This window comes from Erpetoichthys calabaricus, chromosome 9 (assembly GCF_900747795.2).
Source record: "Erpetoichthys calabaricus chromosome 9, fErpCal1.3, whole genome shotgun sequence".
Lineage (NCBI taxonomy): Eukaryota > Metazoa > Chordata > Cladistia > Polypteriformes > Polypteridae > Erpetoichthys > Erpetoichthys calabaricus.
Genome location: NC_041402.2, coordinates 176,001,239 through 176,027,679, shown reverse-complemented (window position 1 = coordinate 176,027,679; position 26,441 = coordinate 176,001,239). Strand labels below are relative to the sequence as shown.

The following is a 26,441-nucleotide window of genomic DNA, read 5'->3' as shown; positions in this document are numbered from 1 at the left end:
ATCATGCAATCTGTATGCCTTTGTTATATGCTATTTGGTATGGGATTGATAAAAACAGTGTTAATGCCCACTGTTGGGCAACTCTCACACACACACATGCACGTGTTGACAATTTTGAGTTGAGTTTTGAGTTACAAGTGTTTTATAATAAATGCTTCACCTAAACATACCTGGAGATGTACAAAAATAAATGTACACAGAAACCGTTAGAAGGGATCAAACACATTTTAATAATCACTGTGTTAGAAGCTAAAATGTCTCCCAGTATTTCTAAAACACACCACCATCGGTGGAAATAGAAGGCCCCTAACATAAGGTCAGCAATGTAAAAATGTGGATGGGCTCAGATGAATTGTGCTTAAAGTGGTCGAACAGTCGAGGGCCCTGCGGGACACCTGTGCATGACATAGCCTCCCACAGTAAATTTCAAACTCAATTCCCAAACACCCCATCTTTTTGTTCATTACGCTTCATTATTTTAATGGAGAGCAGCCTACCCAAATAAATGAAGCCTCTTAGCCTCCCAGCTCTGCCTGGATGACCCAGAGAAAATCTGTGAAGGTCCATAGAAGAAAGCGTTGAGATGTATTTACACTCAACCTGCCTCATTGGTACATCAAATAGATTTGTACAAATAAATAAAGAGTACATTATAAAAAAAAAAACGGATGCTGTCCACAATTATTAAACTTTACCTGATGTTCTTCATCCCCAGCGCGTCAACCACTCAAATGCATACACGGTCAGGATCACCCGGCCAGAACAGGGTGACACACTAAGACATGCCACTTATCCAGTCCCCACATTCCACAGATGGATTATTCCAGAAGCCCTTATCTGGTTCAAGTAAACTGTCCCGCAAAGGTCATGTGACAGTGTTCCCACAGGACAGGTGACAGCACACCATTTTAACACCATCCTATCCAATCTGTAAACTGCTACACACATTTAAATAAATAAATATGACCCCACCCCCCCCCGACTCCCATTTCCACCCTATCCCATCCTACTCTTGACGTGAGGGACAAACCCCCCACCTGTAGAGTTATGAATTAATGCCTCCTCCCGCTGTAGACTAGTCAGTTTACTGCTACTCCAGGCTTGAAGTGTCAGTTTAGTGCAAATGTCACTTTCCCCTACTCTGCTCTATTGTGCTAATTAAGCCAACTATGGCTGCCTCTCTTTCAGTCCACTTTCTTAGCATTGCCATTGGCCACCACGTGGACAGCAGCCACCTTCCTGTGCTCTTGCCACTTCCTGTACTTTTGACTGCTCTTCTTCCAGGCAAAGCGTCCAATGCTCACCATAAACACCCAGGAGAGGACATACATAGCCACGCCACAGACTTTGACCACCAGACGGGGACGGGGTGATGCCAGCTCGCAATACAGCATTCGGGCACCCACGCCAATCCGCATGCCTGCAAAGAGCAACACAAAGGCGGCGTCCACCAGATCTCCAATCAAAGAATCGTAACGACCCACGCTGCGAAGGAACCAGCGCGCCTGCAGTAGTGGGTTGGTGATCTCGCTGCCAAAAAGAACAGCATTTACTTCAATGGCAGACTCCTCTAGTGCCAGGGCCAGTACAATGCCAAAGATGCTCATGGTGTGGTGGGCCAGCATCACCAGCCCCTCTGTCTGGAAGTAGATACACCAGCACATGTCGAAGATGAAGTAGCCCAGGCTCAAGCATAGCACCTGCACTTGTAGAGGGCTGTTGGGAGAACCTGCAGGACACAAAAACATATGCAAGTTAATAAAGGCAGCTCTGTTAACATCTTCAGCAACAAATGTGGAGCAACATTACAGGAGAGAGCGTGCGTCCGTCAGCTACTGTCTAGATGCCAAGTCCAACGTATCTCTACACTCTCCTCGCTGACCTACAGCTATGCCCGAATCCATTTTTAAACCTTACACCCAGATCCCTTTACATTTCCTTTTCGAATTCCCGTTCAGCTAATGTGTGTGGAGAATTGTCCTAGTGTCTGTGTGTCTCTGGGTATTCCAAGTATATGTGTAGGACTAGTGCCCTGTCTGGACTTTGGGTATATATCAAAGACATAATCTCTCCAGCATGTCATAGATAGATAGATAGATAGATAAATAGATAGATAGATAGATAGATAGATAGATAGATAGATAGATAGATAGATAGATAGATAGATAGATAGATAGATAGATAGGGCACTATATAATAGATAGATAGATAGATAGATAGATAGATAGATAGATAGATAGATAGATAGATAGATAGATAGATAGATAGATAGATAGATAGATAGATAGATAGATAGATAGATAGATAGGGCACTATATAATAGATAGATAGATAGATAGATAGATAGATAGATAGATAGATAGATAGATAGATAGATAGATAGATAGATAGATAGATAGATAGATAGATAGATAGATAGATAGATAGATAGATAGATAGGGCACTATATAATAGATAGATATGAAAGGCACAACATAAGATAGATAGACAGTAGAGGGTCTTTGCAGAACTTTTTCAAAACCTGGCAGGTTCTAATCAACAATATTTTAGAATAAGCTCTTAAAGCACAGAGGAAGTAGATTCTCATAACATTTCCTTTTCTTCTCCATTTATCTTTATCCACCTATTAAACTCATCAATTTATTTATTTATTTTTACTAGCTTCAAGTTTTATTCCGTTGGCCATGCTCTCTTTCTCAGGGGTGGGGGTTGATTTGTTTTCAATCCTATTTTTTGTAAAAATTTATCAATTTGTATGGAATGATTACAATAAAACAATAAAATCAATAAAATAAAAAAAAAGAGATGTGAAAGGCACTATATAATAGATGGATATAGATAGATGTGAAAGGCACTATATGATAGATAGATATGAAAGGCACTATATAATAGATAGATGTGAAAGGCACTATATGATAGATAGATGTGAAAGGCACTATATAATGGATGGATATAGATAGATGTGAAAGGCACTATATGATAGATAGATATGAAAGGCACTATATAATAGATAGATGTGAAAGGCACTATATGATAGATAGATGTGAAAGGCACTATATAATATATAGATAGATGTGAAAGGCACTATATAAGATAGATATGAAAGGCACTATATAATAGATAGATGGATATAGATAGATGTGAAAGGCACTATATAAGATAGACAGATAGATATGAAAGGCACTATATAATAGATGTATTACTATATAACAGACAGACAGATAGATATGAAAGGCACTATATAATTGATAGATAGATGTGAAAGGCACCATATAAAATAGACAGATAGATATGAAAGGTACTATATAATAGATAGATGTGAAAGGCACTATATAAGATAGATAGATAGAAAGGGCACTATATGATAGATATATTACTATATAACAGAGACAGACAGATAGATATGAAAGGCACTATATAATAGATAGATATGAAAGGCACTATATAATAGATAGATGTGAAAGGCACTATATAAGATAGATATGAAAGGCACTATATAATAGATAGATGGATGTAGATATATGTGAAAGGCACTGTATAAGATAGATATGAAAGGCACTATATAAGATAGATATGAAAGGCACTATATAATAGAGAGATGGATGTAGATATATGTGAAAGGCACTATATAAGATAGATGTGAAAGGCACTATATAAGATAGATAGATGTGAAAGGCACTATGTAATAGATAGATATGAAAGGTACTATATAATAGATAGATGTGAAAGGCACTTTATAAGATAGATATGAAAGGCACTATATAATTGATAGATAGATGGATACAGATAGATGTGAAAGGCACTATATAAGACAGATCAATAGCACCTTAAATGGCTCCTTTCAATGTGGATGAGCAGCAGCTCTGCTCCGAGTTCTTCATGAATATCTGCACTCCTCACCCTCGCTCCCTATTTGTGATCAGTCTCTTTCGGTCACTACCCAAAGCTTGTGCTCAAAGGTGAGGGTTGGAATGTAGATCAACTGGTAAGTCGAGTGCTTTGCCTTTTTGCTTAGCACTCTCTTCACCGTGACTGAAGGGTACAATATCCGTATAACTGCTGATGCCACTCTAATTTATCTGCTGATCTCTTGTTCACAAGTGAGGGGAGAAGGCAGCAAGACCCAGAACACCTTCTCCCCAAACTGGAGAGTGTACTCCACCCTGTTCTGGAGGTGCTGATATGCATCTCAACAAATCAGCCTGACACCATATTTTCAAACTTAATTAGTCCAGTTCAGGGTTGGGACTATGGAGGATATCCCAGAAGCTTTGGGTGCATGGCAGGAACCAACCCTGGGCAAGGTGAAAACCCATCACTGGGCATGCTCACACACATACGTGTAACATGGGGGCAATTTCAAGTCACCAGTTTACCAAAAGCCGATGTCAGATTTGTCGTTTGCTTCACTGCACCACATCAGATTGAATGCCTGAAAATCACAGCCCATGTCACATTTACCAACTGAGTGCCAATCTTCCAGGGCAGTCATGCTCAACCCCTTTTCTAAGAGCCAGGAGCATGCTGCCTGACTGAAGGGTGCTGTTATGAATTTAGCAACAATCTCTGCGCCCTTTAATTCTTTGTTTCCAGTCTGTTATGGTATGTAAAATATGAGACATCAGACAGACGAGATTCTCTGTTATTTGTGAGATTCAAATCATGATGTGTGTTCCTTGTTGCTTCATTCTACGCATTGTCCTCCACCAAATTTGACAGTAGGTAGCAGGTGTTTTTATTGGAATGCGGTGTTCTTCTTCTACCATTCAAAGCGCTTTTTGTTCTGACCAAATAACTCCATTTTTGTCTCATCAGTCCAAAGCACTTTGTTCCAAAATGTATCTGGCTTGTCTAAATGAGCATTTGCATACAACAAGTGACTGTTTGTGGTGTGAGTGCGGAAAGGGCTTCTTTCTCATCACCCTGCCATACAGATGGTCTTTGTGCAAATTGTGCTGAATTGTAGAACGATATACAGATACACCATCTGCAGCAAGATGTTCTTGCAGGTCTTTGGAGGTGATCTGTGGGTTGTCTGTAACCATTCTCACAATCCTGCTCATATGCCACTCCTGTATTTTTCTTGGCCTGCCAGACCTGCTGGGTTTAACAGCAACTGTGCCTGTGGCCTTCCATTTCCTGATGACATGCCTTACAGTTGAAACTGACAGTTTAAACCTCTGAGATAGCTTTTTGTAGCCTTCCCCTAAACCAGGAGACTCAACAATCTTTGTTTTCAGATCTTTTGAGAGTTGCTTTGAGGATCCCATGCTGTCACTCTTCAGAGGAGAGTCAAAGGGAAGCCCAACTTGCAATTGACCACCTTAAATACCTCTTCTCATGATTGGACACCCCTGTCTATGAAGTTCAAGGCTTAACGAGCTCATCCAACCAAGTAATCAGCATTGAGCAGTGACAAGTATTCAAATCACCACAATGACAAGGGGACCCACATTTGTGCACAGCCAGTTTTTCACATTTGATTTAATTTCATATAACTAAATACTGCTTCACTATAAATCTTTGTTCGGAAAACACCGCAGTACTCAGATGTTCCTAGGAAGTGAAAGACATACCACTGTTATCTTTTTTGTTGAAAGTAAATTATTATGCAGGCTGAGAGGGGTTCCCAAACTTTTTCATATGACTGTATGTGAAAGGCACTATATAATAGATGTGAAAGACATTATATAATAGATTGATAGGTAGATAAATAGATAGATATGTGAAAGACACTATATAATACATAGATAGATAGATAGATAGATAGATAGATAGATAGATAGATAGATAGATAGATAGATAGATAGATAGATAGATAGATAGATAGATAGATATGAAAGGGACTATATAATAGACAGACAGACAAGGCACTACATAATAAACAAACGTTGAACAAAAATAAACAGGACCATCTGCCACTAGTCTAGAAGCCCCACCTGGATCCGTGAAAGGCCAAGGTCCATCAACAAAGCCAACGTAGGCCGTCATGCTGACCACCAGTAGCCCATGCAGCAGTGTTACTAGGCGGCAGTTCCATTCGTAGCCCCGGTGCTCATTGATGTGGCAGAGTGTGGTATAGGTGGAGATCCAGCCAATCAGGCTGCAGGCCACCTGTAGAATCAGTGATGTCATCTCTGCTCTGAAGAAAGAAGCAAGAAAATTAGAAATAAAGACAGCCTGGGCCACCTGGGGGTATGCCAGCACAGTCAATGTCCCTCTGTATGCACTGTGTAGAATTGTTGGGATTGTTTTCTCTCTCCCCTACTTCATAACACATAATATATTGACCTTCCTTGGGCCTCTTGATATTTGTAAATGCTGCCATTTCAGAAGAGCATGCCAAGTCAACTCGACACTTCAAATGCTCTAGATCACAAACACGTTTTTTTTTTTCTTACTATTTACTTAACTATACTTTTTACGCAGCTGTCAAACAAGCTATCCACATGGATGTTTCCTGGCCAGACGCCTCTCAGTAATACCTGACAGCTCTATAGGCAGCTGCTCTCCCGCATCGGCCCATCACTAATACGTCAGGGATGGCCGCTCACCAGGCTGTTTCTTTGAGCTGCTCTGTGCTGCTTCAGTAAGTTCAGATACTACCACTACTGTCCTGCTTGGTCAAGTCATAATTCTGCTCTTGTGCTTGTTTGTTTGTTAAAAATGCTAAAGGACATGCGATCATCATACAGTAGCAGATGAAATCCATAAACTGGCAAAGAAAAGAAACAAAAAAAGATCAGTTTTCACACCAACAGGTGCCAAAAATGGAAAAAGCCACCATGTAACAACACCAGTTCTTATGGTGACTGTATGGTGCATATAAAAATCAACCCTTAAACCCTGAAAGGTTTCAAAGTTTAGTGTTATACAAGGGGGCTCCGCCCCCCTGCTCACTTCGCTCGCCTACCCCTGGCGTTTTGAACCCGTGCCCGCTGGTCAGCCGTAGTTTCAGACGCGTGTTGTAGGAGCTTGTGTTGTTTTGAACCCGTGCTTGCCCTGCTTCTTCTCGCGTTTGAGACGCACGTTGTAGGCGTATTTCCGTCAGTTGAGCTCGTTCGGTTTGAAACCCGTGCCTGTTTATGCCTCCGCAGTTTCAGATGGTGGATAGGAAGTAAAGAACGCATTGTATAGTAAATCACAAAGATTTATTGGAATATCTGTTTATATACAAAATCTGTAGTAAAGATGGTTTGTTGTCCTTGAATGAGTTTTCCTTGGTATTGGAGTATCTATAACTTTAACTTTAATGTCAGATGAACGCCGAACTCATGAGAAGGCTACATAAAGTTGTTCATGTCCAAATACGCGCTCAGAGAGGTATATGCCAACTTTGTCCATGGTCTGTGCTTGGGATTTGTTGATTGTCATGGCAAATGCAGGTTTATTGGGAAATTGGCGTCACCCAAGTGTAAATGGCAATTCAAGGGCAGAACTTGTAACGTCAATTCTAGGAATTAAAACAGTATTGTTAGAATGTGATCCTGTAAGTATTTTTGCTTCAATAACGTTGTCTGTCATGGTGTTGATGACTAAACGTGTACCGTTGCATAAACCTTGTTTAGTATTAAGGTTTCTTAATAGCATGACAATTGTTCCGATTTTAAGGTTAAGATTGTGTTGTGGCAATCCAGCTGGGTTAATAGTGTTCAGATATTGTAAAGGGAAATTAAGATGTTCAATGTCTTCAGAATCAATTTTGTCAGTACTTCGAAAGAGGCAGCTTTCTCCAGGAAGTAATGCAATGACTTGGTAATTTATGTGATCAACATCAATATTCTTTGGACATTATATAGCCCATCGCGTTAACAGTGGTATCTGGTGTATTGTTTTGGAGGCGTGAGCGCAACTCCATTAGTTCTTCCTTGTTTAGCGTTAGTAATATGGATAATGGATTGCACTTACTGTTAATACGTAGCGTTTTCTGTGCTTGAATTGTTAAACATGTATGACTGTAATGTGATGATTAACTTATGCTGTATAGTCTTCACGTGTGAGGATGACGAACCTTTAATACGGAGTGTTCGTTTATTCTTATTTCCTGCAGGTGTTGTGCCTGTGTCTTGTGTGGTTGCACTGTTAATATTGTATCACTGTAATGTGATTTAAATATGTTGTGGAGTCCGTATTTGTGGGGTTTCTGTACCATATCGTGTTTTTGCTTGCGGGTTATTAGAGGTGCGTGGATCATGCATGTGTAGTGTGTTTGCGTACTGTCTGGCGCTTTCCGTACTCCAATTGATTTGTGACCCTTTCTGGACTCCGTAGTCTGTCCCGTTTTACTCTGGGGTGGCGTATCATGTCGGGTTTGATTTGTGAACCTTTCTCGACTTCGTATTCTGTCCCGTTTTACACTGGGGTTGGGCGCTAACTCCTGTTGTTTGTGTGGTTATGTCGTTCGTAGTCTCCATGGACTCAGTAGTCTGTGGGGGGGTTTGTGTGGCACACCAAGCAGCACATTATTCCTAACTTTACTCAGCAGTAGTGCCACGCACAATATGGCGGTGACGCCTGCGCCCTCACTACACATTAGTGCCACTCACAATATGGCGGCAACGCCTGCGCCTTCCGTATTATGTCGGGTTTCACCATGCTGTGTAGGCGCCTTTGCCTTTCGTACTTTCCCACGCCTTCCGACGCACGATGTAGGCGCCTGCACCTTCCGGGTCTGCCTCCGCTGTGTGGTGTGGACGTTTAACTGTCGTTGTTTCTGCCTTTATATTTTATATCTCGCTGTGCATGTGTTTCGTGCCTAGGTTTTTTTGAAGCTGTTGCATTCCAGTTTTCATCATCTGTAACCTGCTCTACGTTTTACTTTGTTTCCTACTCTGTCTTTTATTTCTGACCTCGCTTTATCCTGCTTGCGGAATGTCAGACGGTTCGTAGTCTCTCCCGTTTTGCTCTGGGGTGGGGGGCTTTGTGTGGCGCCTGCGCACGTTCGTAGTCTCTCCCGTTTCACTCTGGGGAGGGGGGCTTTGTGTGGCGCCTGCGCACTATGTCTCCTGCATCCACGGGCAGGTCCCTGCGTCCATATCCGGTTTACCATTCTCGTTTAGTAATATGGACAAGGAATCACAGTGGATTTAATTTGGCTTTTTTGACAGTAACCAGCAGAAAAAGACCCTTTGATGTCACAAATCACTGCAAAGTCGTCTAAACTAATCACAAATCTAAAACACAAAATAAGTGATGGCGTAAGTATTCAGCCCCTTTCAAGTCAGTACAGTGGAACCTCGGTTTACGAGTGTTTTGCAAGACGAGCAAAAATTTTTAATAAATTTTGACTTGATAAACGAGCAAGGTCTTGCAGTACGAGTAGTTTGTATACGCTTTGTCAGCTGAGCGTCATGTGATCACAACTGAGCTGATGGTTCTTCTCTCTCTCTCGCTGCGGGATTGTGGGCAATTGTCTCCTATTCTCCGTCTGAGTCGGCGTGCCTCACTCATATAGTCAACATCCGTACGAGCGTATAGTGTTTACTGCAGCATTAGTATTGTGACTGTGTGTGTGTGCGCACGCTTGCGTGTGTGTGTGTGTGTGCTCGCTGTGACATGCGAGTCCCCGTCTTGCACCCTAAAACACGAAGCAGAGTCTCAGTACTTTAGCAACACCAGCTTTATTCAGCTTGAAACACCAACAGCGCGGTTATTTATTGTAGCGGGATCTGCCGCTCTCCTATACACAGACACAGCAGTCAGGCAGGGCCCTACGCATTTAGAATGTTCCTTGTTCCTTGTATCACCCATCTACGGCAGGCGCTTATAGCATGTCCGCGATCTTTTCGAATTCGGTTTTACAGTGCACTGCTACAGCGCTGGGAGACTGCGATTGCTGTGGGACGCCCCTCCGCGCGTCGTCACGTTGGGTGCAATCCCACAAGAGTTTAGAAACTCACTCACACCAGCCATGATTCTTTTCAAAGGTAAAGTGCAGGTTAATTTCTTTTATGTATTTTTATATTTTGTATTAATCATTTTTATATGAATAGTTTTGGGTTGTGGAACAAATCATCTGAGTTTCCATTATTTTTTATGGGGAAATTCACTTGATATACGAGTTCTTTGGACTACGAGCACGTTTCCAGAACGAATTATGCTCGCAAACTGAGGTTCCACTGTATTGAAGAGATAGCAGCCATGACAGACTTAAGTCTGGGTGCTCAGGTCTTCCTTTCTCGATCAGCTCTACCATTTTCCCACAACGTCTTCTTCACAAAACTGCTCAGCCCAGTCAGATATCACGACGAATGAGGGTGAACAGCCTTTGTCACGTCCAGCCACAAATTCTCAATTGAAATGGGATCTGGACGCTAACTCGGCCACTCCAGGACATTCACGTTGTTGTTTTAAAGTCATTCCTGTATAGCTTTGACTTTATGATTGGGTTTGTTGCCTTGATGAAAAACAAACCACCTCCCAAGTTGCGGGTTTCTTGCAGACTCTGTCAGGTTCCAAACACCCCCCAGAATATCTCATTATTTTCTTGTATTCAGTTAAACCTCACAGTTCTTCCAGGGCCTGCTGCAGAGAAGCATAGGGTTTAATCTGAAGGCCAAAAAAGTCAATTTTGGTCTCATCAGACCATTGGCTGGCACAAAGAAAACCATTCTATTGCTCAAAGTCTTGTGCTAATTCTTATTTTCAAAATCTACAATTTTATTTTGACTATTCAGAACAGAGACTAGGGGCATAAGATTTATATTTATATGTTGAACAGTCAGACGTGAAATTCAGATAACAGCAATTCCAGTTTTAACTAGGAAAAACATAAGAATTACTCATGGACTTTTATGGATCCTTCAAAGTGCGATAATTACATTTTGACTGCTTAGGTTAACAGCGTCTGAATTAATAGTTTTTGATCATTAAAATGCCACTTTAACTAGTCAAAATATAATTGACCAAATTTTAAATTCTAATACAACTTGTCAAATCACAAGAACCTACTATAGGAATTTTGACAAGACATAAATGCTGACGTTGCGAACTGAAAGCTCAATAGCCATCAAGAAACAAGTCTCTGAAGTGAATGCTGTATGTCACAACGTGCACACATATACTCTCAACCCCACTTAACTCACTGCAGGTTCCTGCGAGGATGAAGCCTATCCTGGCAGGCCTAGAGGGGGTACCAGTCTGTCACCTGGCACGCTCACACACCCAGCCACAACCGACTTATTTGAAATCACTAATCAACCTTACAAATACACCAGTAGCCAAGCCATCCACAATGAAGATCTGCCCCCCATCACCAATCCTCTTCTTGCTCGTGATTGATCGGATGATGAGAACAACAATGGGCCAGCCTAGGGGCACACAGTGGACTGTGGCCTGGAAGCTGGAGGACCTGTACTTTGCTGATGACCTTGGACTATTGTTGCATACCCACCAGCACATCCAGGCAAAGACCAACAGACTATACAGTGTTATCAGGTCCTCACGACTGGAGATCAACAACATGAAGACAAACAGCCTGCAAGTGAACTCCTCCAGAAAGCTCCACTCACCATCAATGGACAGGCCGAAGAAGATGTGGATTGCTTCACATACTTGGGCAGTGAGTTTAGCAAAACAGGATGGACAGACAAAGATGTGAATGCCCGGATCACTAAAGCATGCCAAGGCTCTGTTGCCCTGAAACCAGTGTGGAGCAATAAGAACCTTAGTCTTCATACCAAATTGAGGGTGTTTAACACAAATGTTAAATCCATGTTACTCAATGGGGCAGAGACCTGGAAACATCTTGATCACAACCTATAAGTCTTTATCAACACCTGCCCTACGACTGATCCTGCACATTAGGTGGCCACAGCGGATTTCAAACCAAAAGCTCTGGTGGAGAACCCAGCAGCAGCCAATCATCAGTACCATCCAGACAAGGAAATGGAAGTGGAGCCTGTAAACCTTATGCAGGGAGCAGACAAAGAGGTCATACCTTAGAATGGAACCCCCCCCTCCTACCCTTGAGGGAAAAGGTAAAGGAGGAAGACCAGTCTTGACATAGAGAAGAACCCTACAGTTAGAACTCGAGACCATCGGAGAGGCAAAGCGGACAGCCCAAGATACAGAGAGATGGAAACTTACAGTGCCGAGCCAATGTTCTGAACAGAACGAAAAGGAATAACTATCAACATAACTAACTGACCTAACCTGAACATAGGAATGAAAAATGTCAATAACATAATCGTATAACTATCAGTTGATAACCACAAGCAGCAAGACTGACATCATTTGGACAATCTCGATGAACAGGGTGGATAAGCTTGTTGGGCTGAATAGGCCGTTCTTGTCTCCATATTTCTAGTGAAGCAGTCAAACATTTACATTTATTTGCCTAGCAGACACTTTTATCCAACATAATCGAGTAAATGTCAGTCTTGGGGACAGCTCTGGAACAAGTGTGACAGGACAAGGTTACAAAATTGATCATCTCAAGTGAAGAGCTCAGAACAAAATGCAAGTGAGTTACAAGTCCTAGATTACAAAACCTAAGTGATCAGTTACACAAACATTTACATAACCAGAGGGTCTTCAAACACTTCTTAAACACACTGAGGGAGTCAGAATTTCAAAGTGAGGTGGGCAGCTCATTCCACTGGCCAGGAGCTATGCAATGAAGAGTCTGGATTGAGATTTGATGTCACGCTGAGGTGGCATCTCCAAACGCTATTCATTAGAAGACCTGAGTGGTCGAGAAGGAACTACGTGTATATAGGCGCTGACCTAATGACTACACTGTAGGCAAACATCAAGGATTTGAACTTAATGTGTGCTGCAACAGGGAGCCAGTGGAGTGACCTGAAAAGCGGAGTGTCACGTGCCCGCCTCGGCTGGTTGAACACAGAATGTGCTGCTGCATTTTGAATCATCTGTAGCAGCTTGGTGACACATGCTGGTACCTCTGCCGATCATAATAAGTAGGCAAGCATCAGGGATTTGAAATTAATGTGTGCTGCTAAAGGGAGCCAATGTAGAGACCTGAAGAGAGGAGTGACATGTGCCCACCTCGGCTGGTTAAATACAAGACGGGCCACCACATTCTGTACCATCTACAGAGGCCCGATAGCACATTAGGGAAATCCTGCCAGAAGTGAGTTAAAGTAGTCCAGATGAGATCAGACCAAAGCCTGGACCAGGAGTACAGTCTGAATCTGCGAATATTGTAAGGAGTGAATCTACAAGACTAGGAGACATGGTCAGTGGGGGACAGCTGGTCATCGATCACCAGCCCACGGTCACACACAGAATAGGCAGGTGTTAGCAATAAGCCTGTCTTAATAGAAATGGGGCGCTGATTAGGTGGACGAGTTGGGATAACAAGAAGGTCTGTCTTTGCCAGGTTGAGCATGAGATGGTGTTCCTTCATCCAGGTTGCAGTATCAGTGAGACATGTCAAGATTCCAGCTGAAAACATTTGGTCCTCTGGTTGGAACGGCAGGTACTGCTGCACATCATCAGCATTGCACTGATAATAGAAGCAACGAGGCAAGATGATGGGGGCTAGTGAGGAGGTGTATAGAAAGAAGAGGAGAGGGCCCAGCACCCGCTCCTTGGGGGTATCCCTGTGCTTGCTTGGTGCACCCCTAACACCAGCATGATTATGAGACCCAGGAAAAGCCATCAAAGATTCAAATGACAATGAAAGTGTGCAACATGTTGCGTCAAAGCAGGCCTTTACTAAAGCCGAGGGCCTGAACATGATGTGCCGCCTGCTGCATCATCAGTTTTACATGCTGTTGGTGAATGGCTGAATCAGCTTTCTGCAAAGGTGAAATAACTTGAAATTACTTCCATGCAGAAGACATAAAAATAAATCTAAATAAGCCTTTATTAGCTGCACTACCTATGCCTCTTTCTCCCAAGGGTGGCCTTAAATTTATGGGTAACTGCTGTATGGCCAATTCTGTTTGGTGTGCTGCCATAGGGTATGGTGGCACAGGGTTCAAGTCTTCGGTTCTCTCTGAATTCGCAGGGGTCTCCTCTCTCAGTCCAAAGACATGCAGGTTAGGTGGATCTGCGGGTGTTCCTGCCTTACACCTAAAGCTTGTTGGAACAAACCGCAGGATAAGCAGGTTACAAAACTGGATAGGTGGATGGATGGTGATACCATGGGCACTCACAACCACCGATCACGTCAGCATGAGATGCCTTTCACTCAGATCATGAGTGCTGAATGCTGAGTCACTAATGTGCTGCTTACACACAAAACTCCAATGTGATACTCCTATCGACAGATTATGAATCACCCTTTCATCCCCTCGTACTCCACACACAAGCACAAGATCACTGACAATGGCTTTAAAATCACTACTTGTATGGGTTGGAATGCCTATGCCCATTACTTCTTTGTGTGAAATTCCTCTACTCAAATCACGGGAAGCGAATCTGCATGCAATGTGTAGCTTATGCCATATCTCAAATGTGAGATTGTGTTATTCAGCTTGAGAGGATCGGCCTTGTATCACCAATTGTATGTGAGGTGTTGTCTATGCCCATCTCACCTGGGCAAAATCCCTACATTTCGATATTATGGATGGTTGCCAGCACAGAATCAATTGTGTGTGTCATATTACATTTCCCTAAATTTCTATGTGATCCACACACAAGCATTTGAGAACTTCATTTGGACCATGGGCACCTTAATGGCTACACGCATCACTCCTTATGTGAAGCCCCTTCATTCTGAACAAGGAAGATGAGCAGCATACTGGCATGCCACGTGTTTCTCATCATGTGCAAGATCACTTAATTCTGATTATGGGCACTGAGTGTCTTGTGTGATGAATTTCCTATGCCCAGTACTTCTGGAGTGAAATCCCCCCATTTCCAATATTCATAATAAGTATTGCATCAGTGTGAGAGATGCTGCCTATGCTATTCACCCGAGTACAAGACCATGGGCACTGTGCGTTTGATCACCAACTGTATATGAAAAATGAGTAAAATCCTTCCAAAGAGGAAGACGTGGTGGTGGTGGTGGTGATGGTGATCTGTATATGGATCCCAAAACCCCAGTGTAGTGACAGGGACACTGTGCTATAAACGCTGGTGCTGTCATTTGGATGAGATGTAAAACTGAGGTCCTGATCTCCATAGTCATAAAAAGTTCTGAGCATCCTTTGAAAAGAGTAAGGTGTACCATGATGTCCTGGCTAAATTTTCCCACCATGACCTGGTCTTTTTAGCCCCATAATCATCCCCTTTTCCTTAATGACTAACTATCTCTCTCGTGCCTTCACTTCCTAACGGAAAATGTTTGGTGAATACACTGGCACAAGAATGGCTACCATCACATCATCCAGATGGATGTTGCACATTGGAGGTGGCGGAAGTGGCTCCCCACTGTCTTGAAAATCGCTATCCAAATGCAACTAACTAACTTGCAGGGTAAAAGCACTGTATGAATATGTGAGATGCTGCTTATGCTTCATCCCATGTGTGAGATTCCTCTCAGCCACCATATCACCAGTAGTATGAGGAGCAGATGCCTTTCCTCTTCATCCCCATGTGCTCTATACTCCCCTCTTTCAGTTAATGGATCTCCAATTGCATATGGATTGTTACCTCAGCCTCTCATCCTCATATGCCACCATGCCAGTGCAAAATCCTCTCATTTCGATCAAAGCCCCCAGGCACTGTATCATCCTTCTGCTTCCTGATGCCAATCATGTGCCCACCACCCCAGTTTACATCATTTGTGTCATGTGATCTCTGCTTCTCAAGCTGTACAAGATAATCACTTCAATGTCACTCCGGGTCACAAAGCCATAGAACCAATGCTCAAGTGGCTAACTCTGATCCCACCAGATTATCTTTTTGTAGCAGCTGGCCTGAAGGACTTGCTTTGGATGGATCACTTGTGTGGTGACAATTTGATTTTTCATGGTATTATTAACTTTATTTATGGAACATCATAATGAGTCTGGCTCAATGTGTTTGCATTCAAATCACTTTAAAGACCCTTAGCTCCATTTTGAGAACAGTCACTAATCTCTCCATTGCCACACAGTTTCCCCAATCCCTGAACCCAGCTGCCAGCCCACTGCCAGGAACTTTACGGATCCAGGGTCCACAATTTGACCCATAAGGTGTTTGCACACTTTGCCACGTTGCCCCACTCTTTTTGCGAGTCAGGATGAGCCGATTTAAGGGTACTCATCAACGGGCTGGCGTCCCGGCCACGTCTCTTGCAAGCCTTGTTATTCGCGTTCAGACTCCAGTGCAGCGAAATCCCTGCCCTCTTGGATGTGATCCTTGTTTTTCATGTTTTTTTTTTTTTTGTTAGGACCCTATCATTACTCACTTCATGGGATCCGCTTTGACAGTCAGTGCAGCACGCCGCTCGCTCTGCGATTGGCATTGTGTGCACCGCCGATTCCACAGCATGAAAGAAATGAAATCGTCGCGAGCGTACGACTGAAGCACTTACCCGTATCAGGGCACGAATCCACTTCTCGCGTTCTCTCCAGCAGCTCAGAGCTCAGAGACTCGGTCCATATTCTGCACTCTCCGTTACCGGCCTGCCGCGTAACGAAGCCATAGCTTAGCTTCTCAGTGTTTATTCACATACGCCCTCCAGTGGAAAAGAATGATCCTCGCAGCCCGGTACCCCTGGCAACAGCCGAAGCAGCGTCATCTGCTGCGGGAGGACTGACGTTACGCTCGCCAGATAACAGAACATCACCATCTGCTGGTAATGAATGGTCGTAGAATTCTCCGCATTCTCCAAAAAAACAAAACATTGCTTTATTTCACAATAACTGTAATTTAGCAAACAGCACGGATCCAGTGGGTCATTTAGCTCCACCCTACCTACGTTTTCGGATATACAGTTAATTGGTGGATATTTGAGAGTTTTCACACCTCTCACCTGCCAGATATATTCAGTTGCCCCCTCCCCTTACCACTTTGGTCTAGAGCTGGGGCTGCACGGTCAGACAACCCATTAGGCGTCCGCTAAGGGCACAGTCACACGAGAGGCGCCGTCAGTGCCGGATTAACCAATAGGCACATGTAGCATATGCTACGGGCCCCGCAATTTCGGGGGCCCCCAAATGGTGGACCCAATATTTAATGAAAAAGTGTAGCATTGAAAAACTGGTCTTTAAAAATATTATCTTTACGTTTTTAAACTGTAAATGTCTTACACAACAAAACTTTAGGGGCCCAACACATAAAATTCACATAAATATTATAAGATTCTTATTATAATCGAGAGTAAAATAATTATTTAGTCCGGTTTGAACTGTTCAGAATCTAAACTTCAGATGATGCAGACCAAAAGGGCCCCCAAATTTGAAATGTGCTACGGGCCCCCAAAGCTCTTAATCCGGCCCTGGGCGCCGTTTATGAAAGTTAAGGGGCACATGCTCTGGACACCGAGGGGGGGCCGTTTATGACACTGAAGAGGCATAAGATCTGGAGCCACCGTACCATGGATGCTGAGGGGTAGGCCTACCGTTTTGGTAACTCCAGGGGCAAGTGCTCTAGTCCCGGTGGCCTCTGGCTCTCAAAGTCTAATAATGCTGAATGCGCACTATGAACACCTATGAGAAACGTTTATAAAATTCAGTCAGGGTTTGGGTTTGCATGCTCCAGACCTTTCTGAAATTAAGCGATATGGACACCAAGGGGTGCGATGCGGAATCCCCCTCCCCACTTTGATATAGACACCGACGGACGCTGTTTTGGTAACTCAAGGGACACATGCTGCAGTCACTGGGGCCGACCCAAGGACTCCAGATTGGCTTTGACCAGCAAGTGCAGGTCCCTTATCTTTAAAATCTAATAATACTGAATGTGCAGCAATGGACACAAAGGGTCCCCATTTATCAAAATGAAGTGGTGTGCGATCTGGAATTCCCCCTTCCCACTGAACTCAAGGGACAGGTGCTCCTCACTCAAAGTCTAATAATACTGAATGCATGCTATGGACACTAAGGAGCACCATTTATGAAAAACTCAAGTGACTAGCACTCCTTCCCTTTCCAAATCCAAGCACTATGGACATAGAGGGGTGCCGTTTCCGTAACTTAAGGGCCTCATGCTCCAGAGGCTGAGGTCGACCCAATCCCCACCCAAGGCTCTATATGGGCTATGCAGTCAAGCGACAAGAACTGAGGAGACGTGCTGGAAATACAATTAATCTCACAAGTACTCAGCGGCACATTTAATTTGCACAGTTTAAGGTCAGAGGGAGTCAGTAATTATCCCAACAGCTACCAACACCCGCCACTCAAATCCATTGACCTTGAAGAATTGAATGGTCTCCTCTCATTTGTCAACCTTATGTTCTCATAACCTTTAAGAAGAATCTCGATTAAATATTGGGGCATTTTAGTTATTACCTGAACAAATGAGCAACACATTAGCGGAATGGTCTCCTCTTGCTGATCAAATGTATGTTCTTACAACCTTTAAGAAGAAATGAGATGGAATATTGGGACAGCTTAGCTGTTGGCTAAACAAACAAGCTTGATGGACTGAATGGTCTCCTCCCGTTTCTTATTTTCTTATGAACACCTTATAATGAACCCACCTTATAAATTTAGCAGGTGGTGGTGGTGATGGTGTAGTTTGCTTACTTGCCCTTCCCAGTTCAAAACCTTTGCTCTGTCACTGGTGAAGCGTATGGCACCATCAAGGCCTTGTGTAGATCTATACAGTAGAATATTTTACATGCAATAACACATTAAAAAATTAACAAAATATGTAAAAAGACAACATACATTTCCAGCAGCTACTGTCAGAGAGACAGCATTTAAATTAAGAGACATGGCTCACGTTTCAAGGTGCACCTCCCAGCCTGCACCAGAGCACATATTATGGGATGTTCAAAAAAAGTGAAAAAGATGCACGTGTACTACAGTAGTCATTTCCACATAGAAAAATATTTTGTAATAACTAAGAGTCAGTAGTGTCCTGAATGAATAAGAAGTGTGCATTAATGACCAGAGAGCACGCATGTATTTGTACCTATTCAAATACAGGTGTACATCTTCAAATAAATCAATTTTATTCTGAGCTGAAGTGTGGAATTCTCCGCATCATTCACCAGTGTCCTGACCGACACTCCAGAGTGAACACTATACGTCCTGAACACATTACAGATACAGTTGTCCTTTGCTACAGCTACAAAACAAAAAAATACAGTATAGAAAAGATCGATTCTTATAGACTATATTTGTTATAGTTAGAGGTTTATTAAAATGTTTGTGCATTTATTTTAATCATTTTGAATGATGTTATCCTTATTGTGGGGTATTTTTGTAGTCATCGAATACTTTTCCAAGTTTTATTTTTCATTTTACTATTTACAGTTGTGTGGATCATTTTAATGCTGTGTTGTATTAGGCTGTGGAGCTCCACGCTAGTCAGGAAACACGAGACCCCTATGTAAGCTTGTTTTTGTCACTTTGAGTCTGATAACCCCACCCAACCAATCTTAACCATAGTGTAAGGACATCCATTATTTGAGTCCCCTTAACCCACCACAACCCTAACCTTAACCATAGTCTTAGCAGGCACATTGTAAAATATCATGATTTTGGGTGTGGAGGTAGCGTGTTTGCTGTCTAGTGATGCCCTCCAGACCCCATAATGGAGGTCACGGGTTTCCTGTTGAGCGTGGAGCTCCACACTTTCCTGGAGCTGCAGCCAGATACTGTTTTTGTTGTTGCTGACCATCACTAGGACAGCCTTCCACATTGCTGGTATGCATCCTCTGAGGTTGTGAACCGCACGTAGTGATGTAACAGATTAAAGGGCCATTAAAAAGAGCTTTATCTTAGCTGTTTGCACAGGTGTCCCAACTTCTGTAGATTACTTAAAAACTCTGTCTGTCTTAAAACAGAATTGGAACAGACTGTGTCACTACACCCTCTGAAGCAGGGGTCACCAACTCCGGTCCTGGAGGACCATTGTGGCTGCAGGTTTTCATTCTAACCCTTTTTTTAATGAGTGCCCTGTTTGTGCTAATTAACTTCTTGTGAATTCATTATAATTTAATTGCTTTTTCAAGATTTGTTCCCTTGAATTTCTTCACCGTTCCTCTGAATTGCTTTATTTCTTTTCTTAAATGGCACCCAAACAGAAATTAAATGTGAAGTGAGTGAGCCAAGAGAAGACCAACTGAGTGAAGGCCTCAAACTCCAACCAATTTCACTCCAACCAGCTGCTTAATGAGATGCCAATGCTTGTCGTTAATTAAACGCATTCTTTAATTCCATGGCTTGTTGCTGCTCTCATTGTGCATTTACAGACATTTCTGACATTGTCGATTTTCTATTTCTAAGAGCTCTGTTAAAATGTTTAGGGGGGACCTGAGCAGATCAACATTCCTGTGACTTTCATCTTTCTTTATTTTCAGATATTGTATGATGGACACCAGTTGTTTTGGCTCATTTTGTATCTCATTATTGTTTGGCTGCTAATTAAGGAAAAAGAAACAATTAAGGGGTCTGAGTCTTCAAGAGCAGGTCAATTCAAATTAGTTCAAAAGAAGTAAATTAGCAGTAAAAACAGAACACTCATTAAGAAAAGAGTTAGGATGAAAACCTGCAGCCACTGCAGCCCTCCAGGACTGGAGTTTGTAACACCTGCTCTGAAGTACTACTTGGACAACAGTCCAGTGATAATGGCAAGAAAACAGCATTTAACAAATGAAATTGGAGCGAGTATTACAACCCTTAGAAGTGTAGGCCTTTGATTTACAGAAATTGTAATAAAAAAAAAAAAGTCAGTCAGCAAGTCCAGTGGTGTCCTACACAATCCAAAACTCTGATAGGAAGAGATCTGGTAGAGCCAAAGTCACCAGCCAATGAGAAGACAAGTTCCTGAGGGTCACCTGATAGGCACCTCACGGCACAGCAGCTTCAAGCACAACTTAACAGAGCAGGTCAACATAAATCAAGTGTCAGATTGTACTGTGAAGAGGAGACTTAGTGCTGCAGGTTTGACAGGGTGAGTGCAGTAAGAAGGCCATTCCTTAAAGGACAAAATAGGGTCGTGAAATACCGGCAGAGGACTGCTGCAGACTGGAAGAACGTCTTATGGATCAATGAGTCAAAATTTGAAATCTTCAGTTCATCATGCAGGGTGTTTGTACGCCGTCAAGTTGGAGATGATGATGGTTCCTCAGTGTGCGACACCACACTTCCTCCTCCATGTTTGACAGTTGATGATCTGGGGTTCTTCTGCTGGAGGCGGAGTTGGTGACTTGCACAGAGTGACTGGCATTCTGAATTATAAGGGTTACCACAGTTTGGCTGTTATATGAGTAAAAGGTGCAGGCTACTTTGATGAATCCAAAATTGGAATAAACCTTTGTACTTTGTTAGTGATTCCTTGACTTATTTTTTTTTTTTTATTTGTCATTATTTATTTGTTTTATGCCTTGGTTTCATGAAACATTAAAATTCAACTGCAAGCATTTCCATAAAAGCTGAAAAAAACTGAGAAGTTGTAAAACTTTTGACCAGTAGTGTAGCTTGACTTCACACCACTTCTACCACCACTGTGCTCACTTTTTAAAGCCACACAGGTGTTTTTCCTCAGCGTATGTCACCATCCTACACGTACAAATTTTCATGAGTTTCACAATCAATTAAATTATTAAATAATAAGAGAGGATTTTTTTTTGTTTTTTAGTTGTATAATATTCTGTGTATTCTTACATTTATTAATGTAGGTGATAAGTATGTGACAATAAAGGCTAACCCAGCGGTTCTCAGACTGTGGGAACACGAAGTAACAAAAAAGGGCACGCGAATGTTGCCATATGTGGCGTAGTTTCGCTATTCGTAGGGAAATTTTAAACTTGTAGCGGTGTGTTGGCAGCAAAAAATATAGGAATACATTTTATTAGGGTTTCAAAAAAAATGTTAGGGGGGTGCAATTAAAACTGTTATGAAAACTTGCGTCGCAAATACTTGAAGGTTGAGAAACGCTGGGCTAACCTAACCTACAGAATGCTTTTCTCTTTTCTGCTGACCTGTTTGTTGCCTGTGGAGAGAAAACACCATTGAATGTCCTCTCGTGTTAAATGTGGCTGTCGCAGACGGAAAACACTCCAGCGCTGAATCTAGAGGAAAACAAAATAGCTTCTGCAATTAAGTTATGAAAAAATGCCTGCAGCAATTAACTTACTTTTGATTTATTATTTTCAGAAATGCATAATAATTTTATGATTCATTCAAAGAGTAACATTTAAACCAAGTGAGTGGTGAGCAACCTGTGTTGTTATTGAAAATATCTGCAGTGACAAATTTTGCATTTTGGTAATCGCTGGTTATTATATAAATTAAAGAAATGAACTATTCTTTGTTATGCATGCAATACTAAAATAATTATTTAATTAAAATCATCCTAGCTATTTTAAATGCCATGTATCAGCACTATAGCAGCAAGTTTAATTTTATTTATAAATGCAAGTTCAAAAATGTGCACCTTTGTTTAGAGGTCTCTCACATATTCATGTGGTTCTCTGGGGAGCCTTGGGGTAATAAAGGTTGAGACCACTGTGATAGAGTAACTCTATTGCCAGATTTGGATTCAGTATGAAGTACACCAGAAAGTTTTGATGGAGGCAAAAGAAAAACTTTTTTTTTTTGCAGATCGGTGTAATTAAAAAATGCTGCTGTAAATCTTAAAGTGGAGCATTTAAACCAATAGACTGCACAATGAACAAAAAAACTGCTGCTGCTGGACAAGCTCATCCATTATAATAATAATAATAATAATAATAATAATACATTTTATTTATTTGTAGGCGCCTTTCTAAACACTCAAGGACACCGAACAATAGAAAAAACACAGATTATAAACAAAAGTAAAATACAAAAGTTAAAATCAGACAGAGCAATTGTAATCAAAGACACAAAGCAGTCTTAAACAAATGAGTTTTAAGTTTAGATTTGAAAAGTGAAAATGACTCAATATTTCTAATCTCAGATGGTAGTGAGTTCCAAATGAATGCTCTGCTCCCCATAGTGGTAAGATGGACAAAGGGGACAGTCAAGTGGATGGAGGAAGAGGATCTAAGGGTACAGGAGGGAATGGCAACATGGAGGAGGTCAGACAGATATGGACGGATGAGGTTGTGGAGAGCCTTAGAAGTTAGTAGGAGAATTTTGAATTGAATTCGGAACTGAACTGGAAGCCAATGAAGTTGCTGCAAGACGGGAGTGATATGGTGACTAGAGGGGGTTCTAGTAATGATGTGGGCAGCTGAATTCTGGACAAGTTGAAGCTTACAAAGAGATATGTGAGAAAGACCAAAGAAAAGGGAATTGCAATAATCCAGACGAGAAGTGACAAGGCTATGAACAAGGATAGCAGTGGTGTGGGGAGTGAGGGAGGGGTGAATACCATTAATGTTACACAACTGGAAATATGCAGACCGGGAGATGTAATTGATTTGGGACTGAAAGGATAAAGTTCTGTCAAGGATGACACCCAGACTCTTAACCTGTGGGGAAGGGGAGACGGAGGAATTATCAATAGCAAATGAAAAATGATCAGTTTTGGATAATGTTGATTTTGTACCAATGAGGAGAACCTCAGTTTTGTCACTATTTAATTTAAGAAAATCTGGAGAAAGCCAGGATTTGATTTCTGCTGTGCAATCAATAAGTGAGGAGGGTGGAAAGGAAGCAGTAAGTTTACTAGTGAGATAGAGCTAGGTGTCATCAGCATAACAGTGGAAGCTAATGTTATATTTACGAAAGATATTACCAAGGGGAAGGAGGTAAATAATGAAAAGGAGGGGCCCCAGGATGAAGCCCACCTGAAGTAACAGCGGTGGGCTGGAATGTGAAAGTTTTATGCTGAACAAACTGAGTGCGGCCTGAGAGGTAGGATCTGAACCAATCTAGTGGAGTGTGGGTAATGCCAATCAAAGATAATCTATTGAATGTGGAACAAAACCATCAAGTGCAGCCATAGCACCTCAAGTCCATGTATTAAGGAAGAGTGGAGAGAGAAAAGCTTGTGAAGAAAGTGAACATCTCTTAGAATTAAACAAAAATGTCCTTATGAACACCTTATATTTATTAAGGATTTACATTTAAATAAGAGGGACAGCTCAACTCCCACCCCACACACACACACACATATGATGTTGGAGGAACATCTTTGGGCTGTAGTCTCTTGCTTCAGAATGCAAAACTAATAAAATACAGTGAACAGTATAGAAAAATAAAAGCCACAATCCCTGAACCCACCCACCCTCCACCCCACCTTCATTTCAAAGTGTTATGAGGTCATATTCTCTTTGTCACATAAACACACACAAACAAATTAAGAGCACCCAGTGGTCTACAAGTTATCTTGCAAACTATGGAGGGACAGTTTCCCCTTAAAACTACTCATATATACAAATGGTTGGGCAGCAGTAGCATACACTGAAGTGAAATATCTGAGAATCTGTAACCCACTGGTCAGGCACTTATTAAATGGTGAAGTCCCTGAGGCACTTTGGCTAATGGTCACCACAGGTGGTTTGCCTAGAAATGGCTGGAAAAGGAGATCCGCGTTACACCGGGAGCATATAAAGCATCTAACATGTTGAAGTCGTCTGAATCACGTTGAAAGTCCAAGCCATGGGTGCACCTCAAGGAGGGAAAGTGGCTTTGGAGATATGCGGCTGCCTCAAACCGGGCTGAGATTTTCCTTCATAGCAACGGCTGTAAACATTCCAGTTTATCCAAAAAAAGTAATAAAAATGAATAGAGTACGCTCACCTGGTGCGGTAAGTGAATCTCACTTATTATTGTTATTATTGAAAAAAAAATTAAAAATGATCCGTGCTCTCCAAAAATTAATGCGTGCCATAGTGTGCACACGCCTCCTTGGGGGCTCAGTATGTGACAGCTGGATAAAGAAAACAAAAATGTTTACACAAACAGAATGACATTTTGATAGCAACCAGCCCTCACATCCAGCGCCGCTTGCAACTAAATAAATTAAAAAGATCACATTTTCAATTTTATGTTCCGACCCCAATACCCGCGCCGATCACCCTTTAGTGCGCGCAGCTCAGTCCGTCTTCAGCGGTCTCTTTCCCTATAAACAGCGCGAGGATCCAGCGACTTCGGTAGAGGGCGCTGTTTGTCAGGAGGAGATAAAATGCTGCTGAGGCGCTTTAGTGAAGGTATGAAGGGTGATTCCACGTCCGATACCAGGACCTAAAACACAAAGCAGAGGTGAATAAGTGAATGGACATAGCTGTCTGGACAAACAGTTAGGGTGCGATTACAGTATCTGCGGCTTAATGGCCATATTTGACTTACCCTGCAGTGTTAAGGGACTGTGAAGACGAGATACCTGTAGGCGAAGACTCTCTGTTTGGACTGCCCGGGGACGAGCTGGACGACACTGAGCAAGTAATCGACAGGAAGACAGAGAGAAGTGTGTCAGAATAACAAAACACTGTTCAAAGAGTTGCTGTGTATAGAGGAATATTTAGCTCAAAATTAAATAAATACGCAAACAAATAAATGTGAAGCGTAACTGTAAATACAAATACAATGATGTGTGTACATAAATAAATGTGATTTTGTTGCGTTTGTCTTTCATTGACGACATGTGCAATATGAACCACGAAATTGAAACGGTCTTCACTTGTCAAAGTTGAGAGGGCGGGATCTAGCGAGTAATGCGTTTTGATTGGTGAATCGCTGGTGCACTCTTCGACATAACGGTTCTTTAATGGCACTTTACTGGGTTGTGCGGTTCCTCGTTGAATCATTACATGACAAAGCGCCATTTCATTCTGTAAAGGGTTCTTTGCATATGAAATTGGTTCTTTGCGTTTTGAAACGGTGGTCTTTAATGTATAGTAGAGTATTTAGTAGGATTCTAAAGAAAAACTGAATTTAATGTGTTTGTGTCCTTTTAAAATCAAGAACCAATCGCTTCTACAAATCTTTTATTATCTATTAATGGTTGTTTATTGAGGCTGTCATGGATCTAAATAATTAAAGGTTCTTTCCGGAACGTTCATGTAGATGCTATGTTTGCAAACGAAAAATGGTTTCCTTATGGCAGGTGTCCTCAACTATGCCCCCGGGTTTGGTACAGTGGCTGCAGGTTTTTGTTCAAATCAGTTTCCCAATTAGAATCAACTCCTTGCTGATAATGAGACTTGGTATTTAATTCTTAGTACTTTCTTTCTTCCAAGATGAATCTTTATCACACTGTGGCTTTTTCATCCATCCATCCATTTTCCAACCCGCTGAATCCGATCACAGGGTCACGGGGGTCTGCTGGAGCCAATCCCAGCCAACACAGGGCACAAGGCAGGAAACAATCCCGGGCAGGGTGCCAACCCACCGCAGGACACACACAAACACACCCACACACCAAGCACACACTAGGGCCAATTTAGAATTGCCAATCCACCTAACCAGCATGTCTTTGAACTGTGGGAGGAAACCGGA

The 26,441-nt window shown here is 42.1% G+C and overlaps 2 protein-coding genes across 4 annotated transcripts in view; both read right to left on the bottom strand.

Annotated features, from left to right (window-relative positions):
- Positions 1-206: 206 nt before the first annotated feature.
- Positions 207-16,596, bottom strand: LOC114656841 (TLC domain-containing protein 5-like). Its single transcript, XM_028808416.2, has 3 exons — positions 16,433-16,596; positions 5,940-6,142; positions 207-1,729 (listed from the first exon to the last, which is right to left on the bottom strand). Exons 2-3 carry the CDS (start codon positions 6,133-6,135, stop codon positions 1,185-1,187), a joined length of 741 nt encoding a protein of 246 aa, XP_028664249.1. The 5' UTR covers positions 6,136-6,142; positions 16,433-16,596; the 3' UTR covers positions 207-1,184.
- A 6,134-nt stretch (positions 16,597-22,730) lies between these two features.
- Positions 22,731-26,441, bottom strand: part of pou2f3 (POU class 2 homeobox 3) — a 64,605-nt gene continuing 60,894 nt past the window's right edge. For all 3 annotated transcript variants that reach the window (XM_028808415.2, XM_051932144.1, XM_028808414.2), the window contains exons 12-13: positions 25,293-25,377; positions 22,731-25,187 (exon numbers count right to left, since the gene is read on the bottom strand). In XM_028808415.2, the coding sequence (XP_028664248.1) occupies positions 25,145-25,187; positions 25,293-25,377 (128 nt within the window). In that variant the 3' untranslated portion in view covers positions 22,731-25,144. The remainder of the gene's footprint in view (positions 25,188-25,292; positions 25,378-26,441) is intronic.

What these genes read in the sequence shown, in the direction of transcription:
- LOC114656841 (XM_028808416.2), bottom strand. Translation starts at nt 6,135, where the DNA reads ATGACATCACTGATTCTACAGGTGGCCTGCAGCCTGATTGGCTGGATC. An exon ending in TTGGCCTTTCACGGATCCAG is followed by an intron (nt 1,730 to 5,939) that starts GTGGGGCTTCTA and finishes TGTGTCCTGCAG; the next exon opens with GTTCTCCCAACAGCCCTCTA.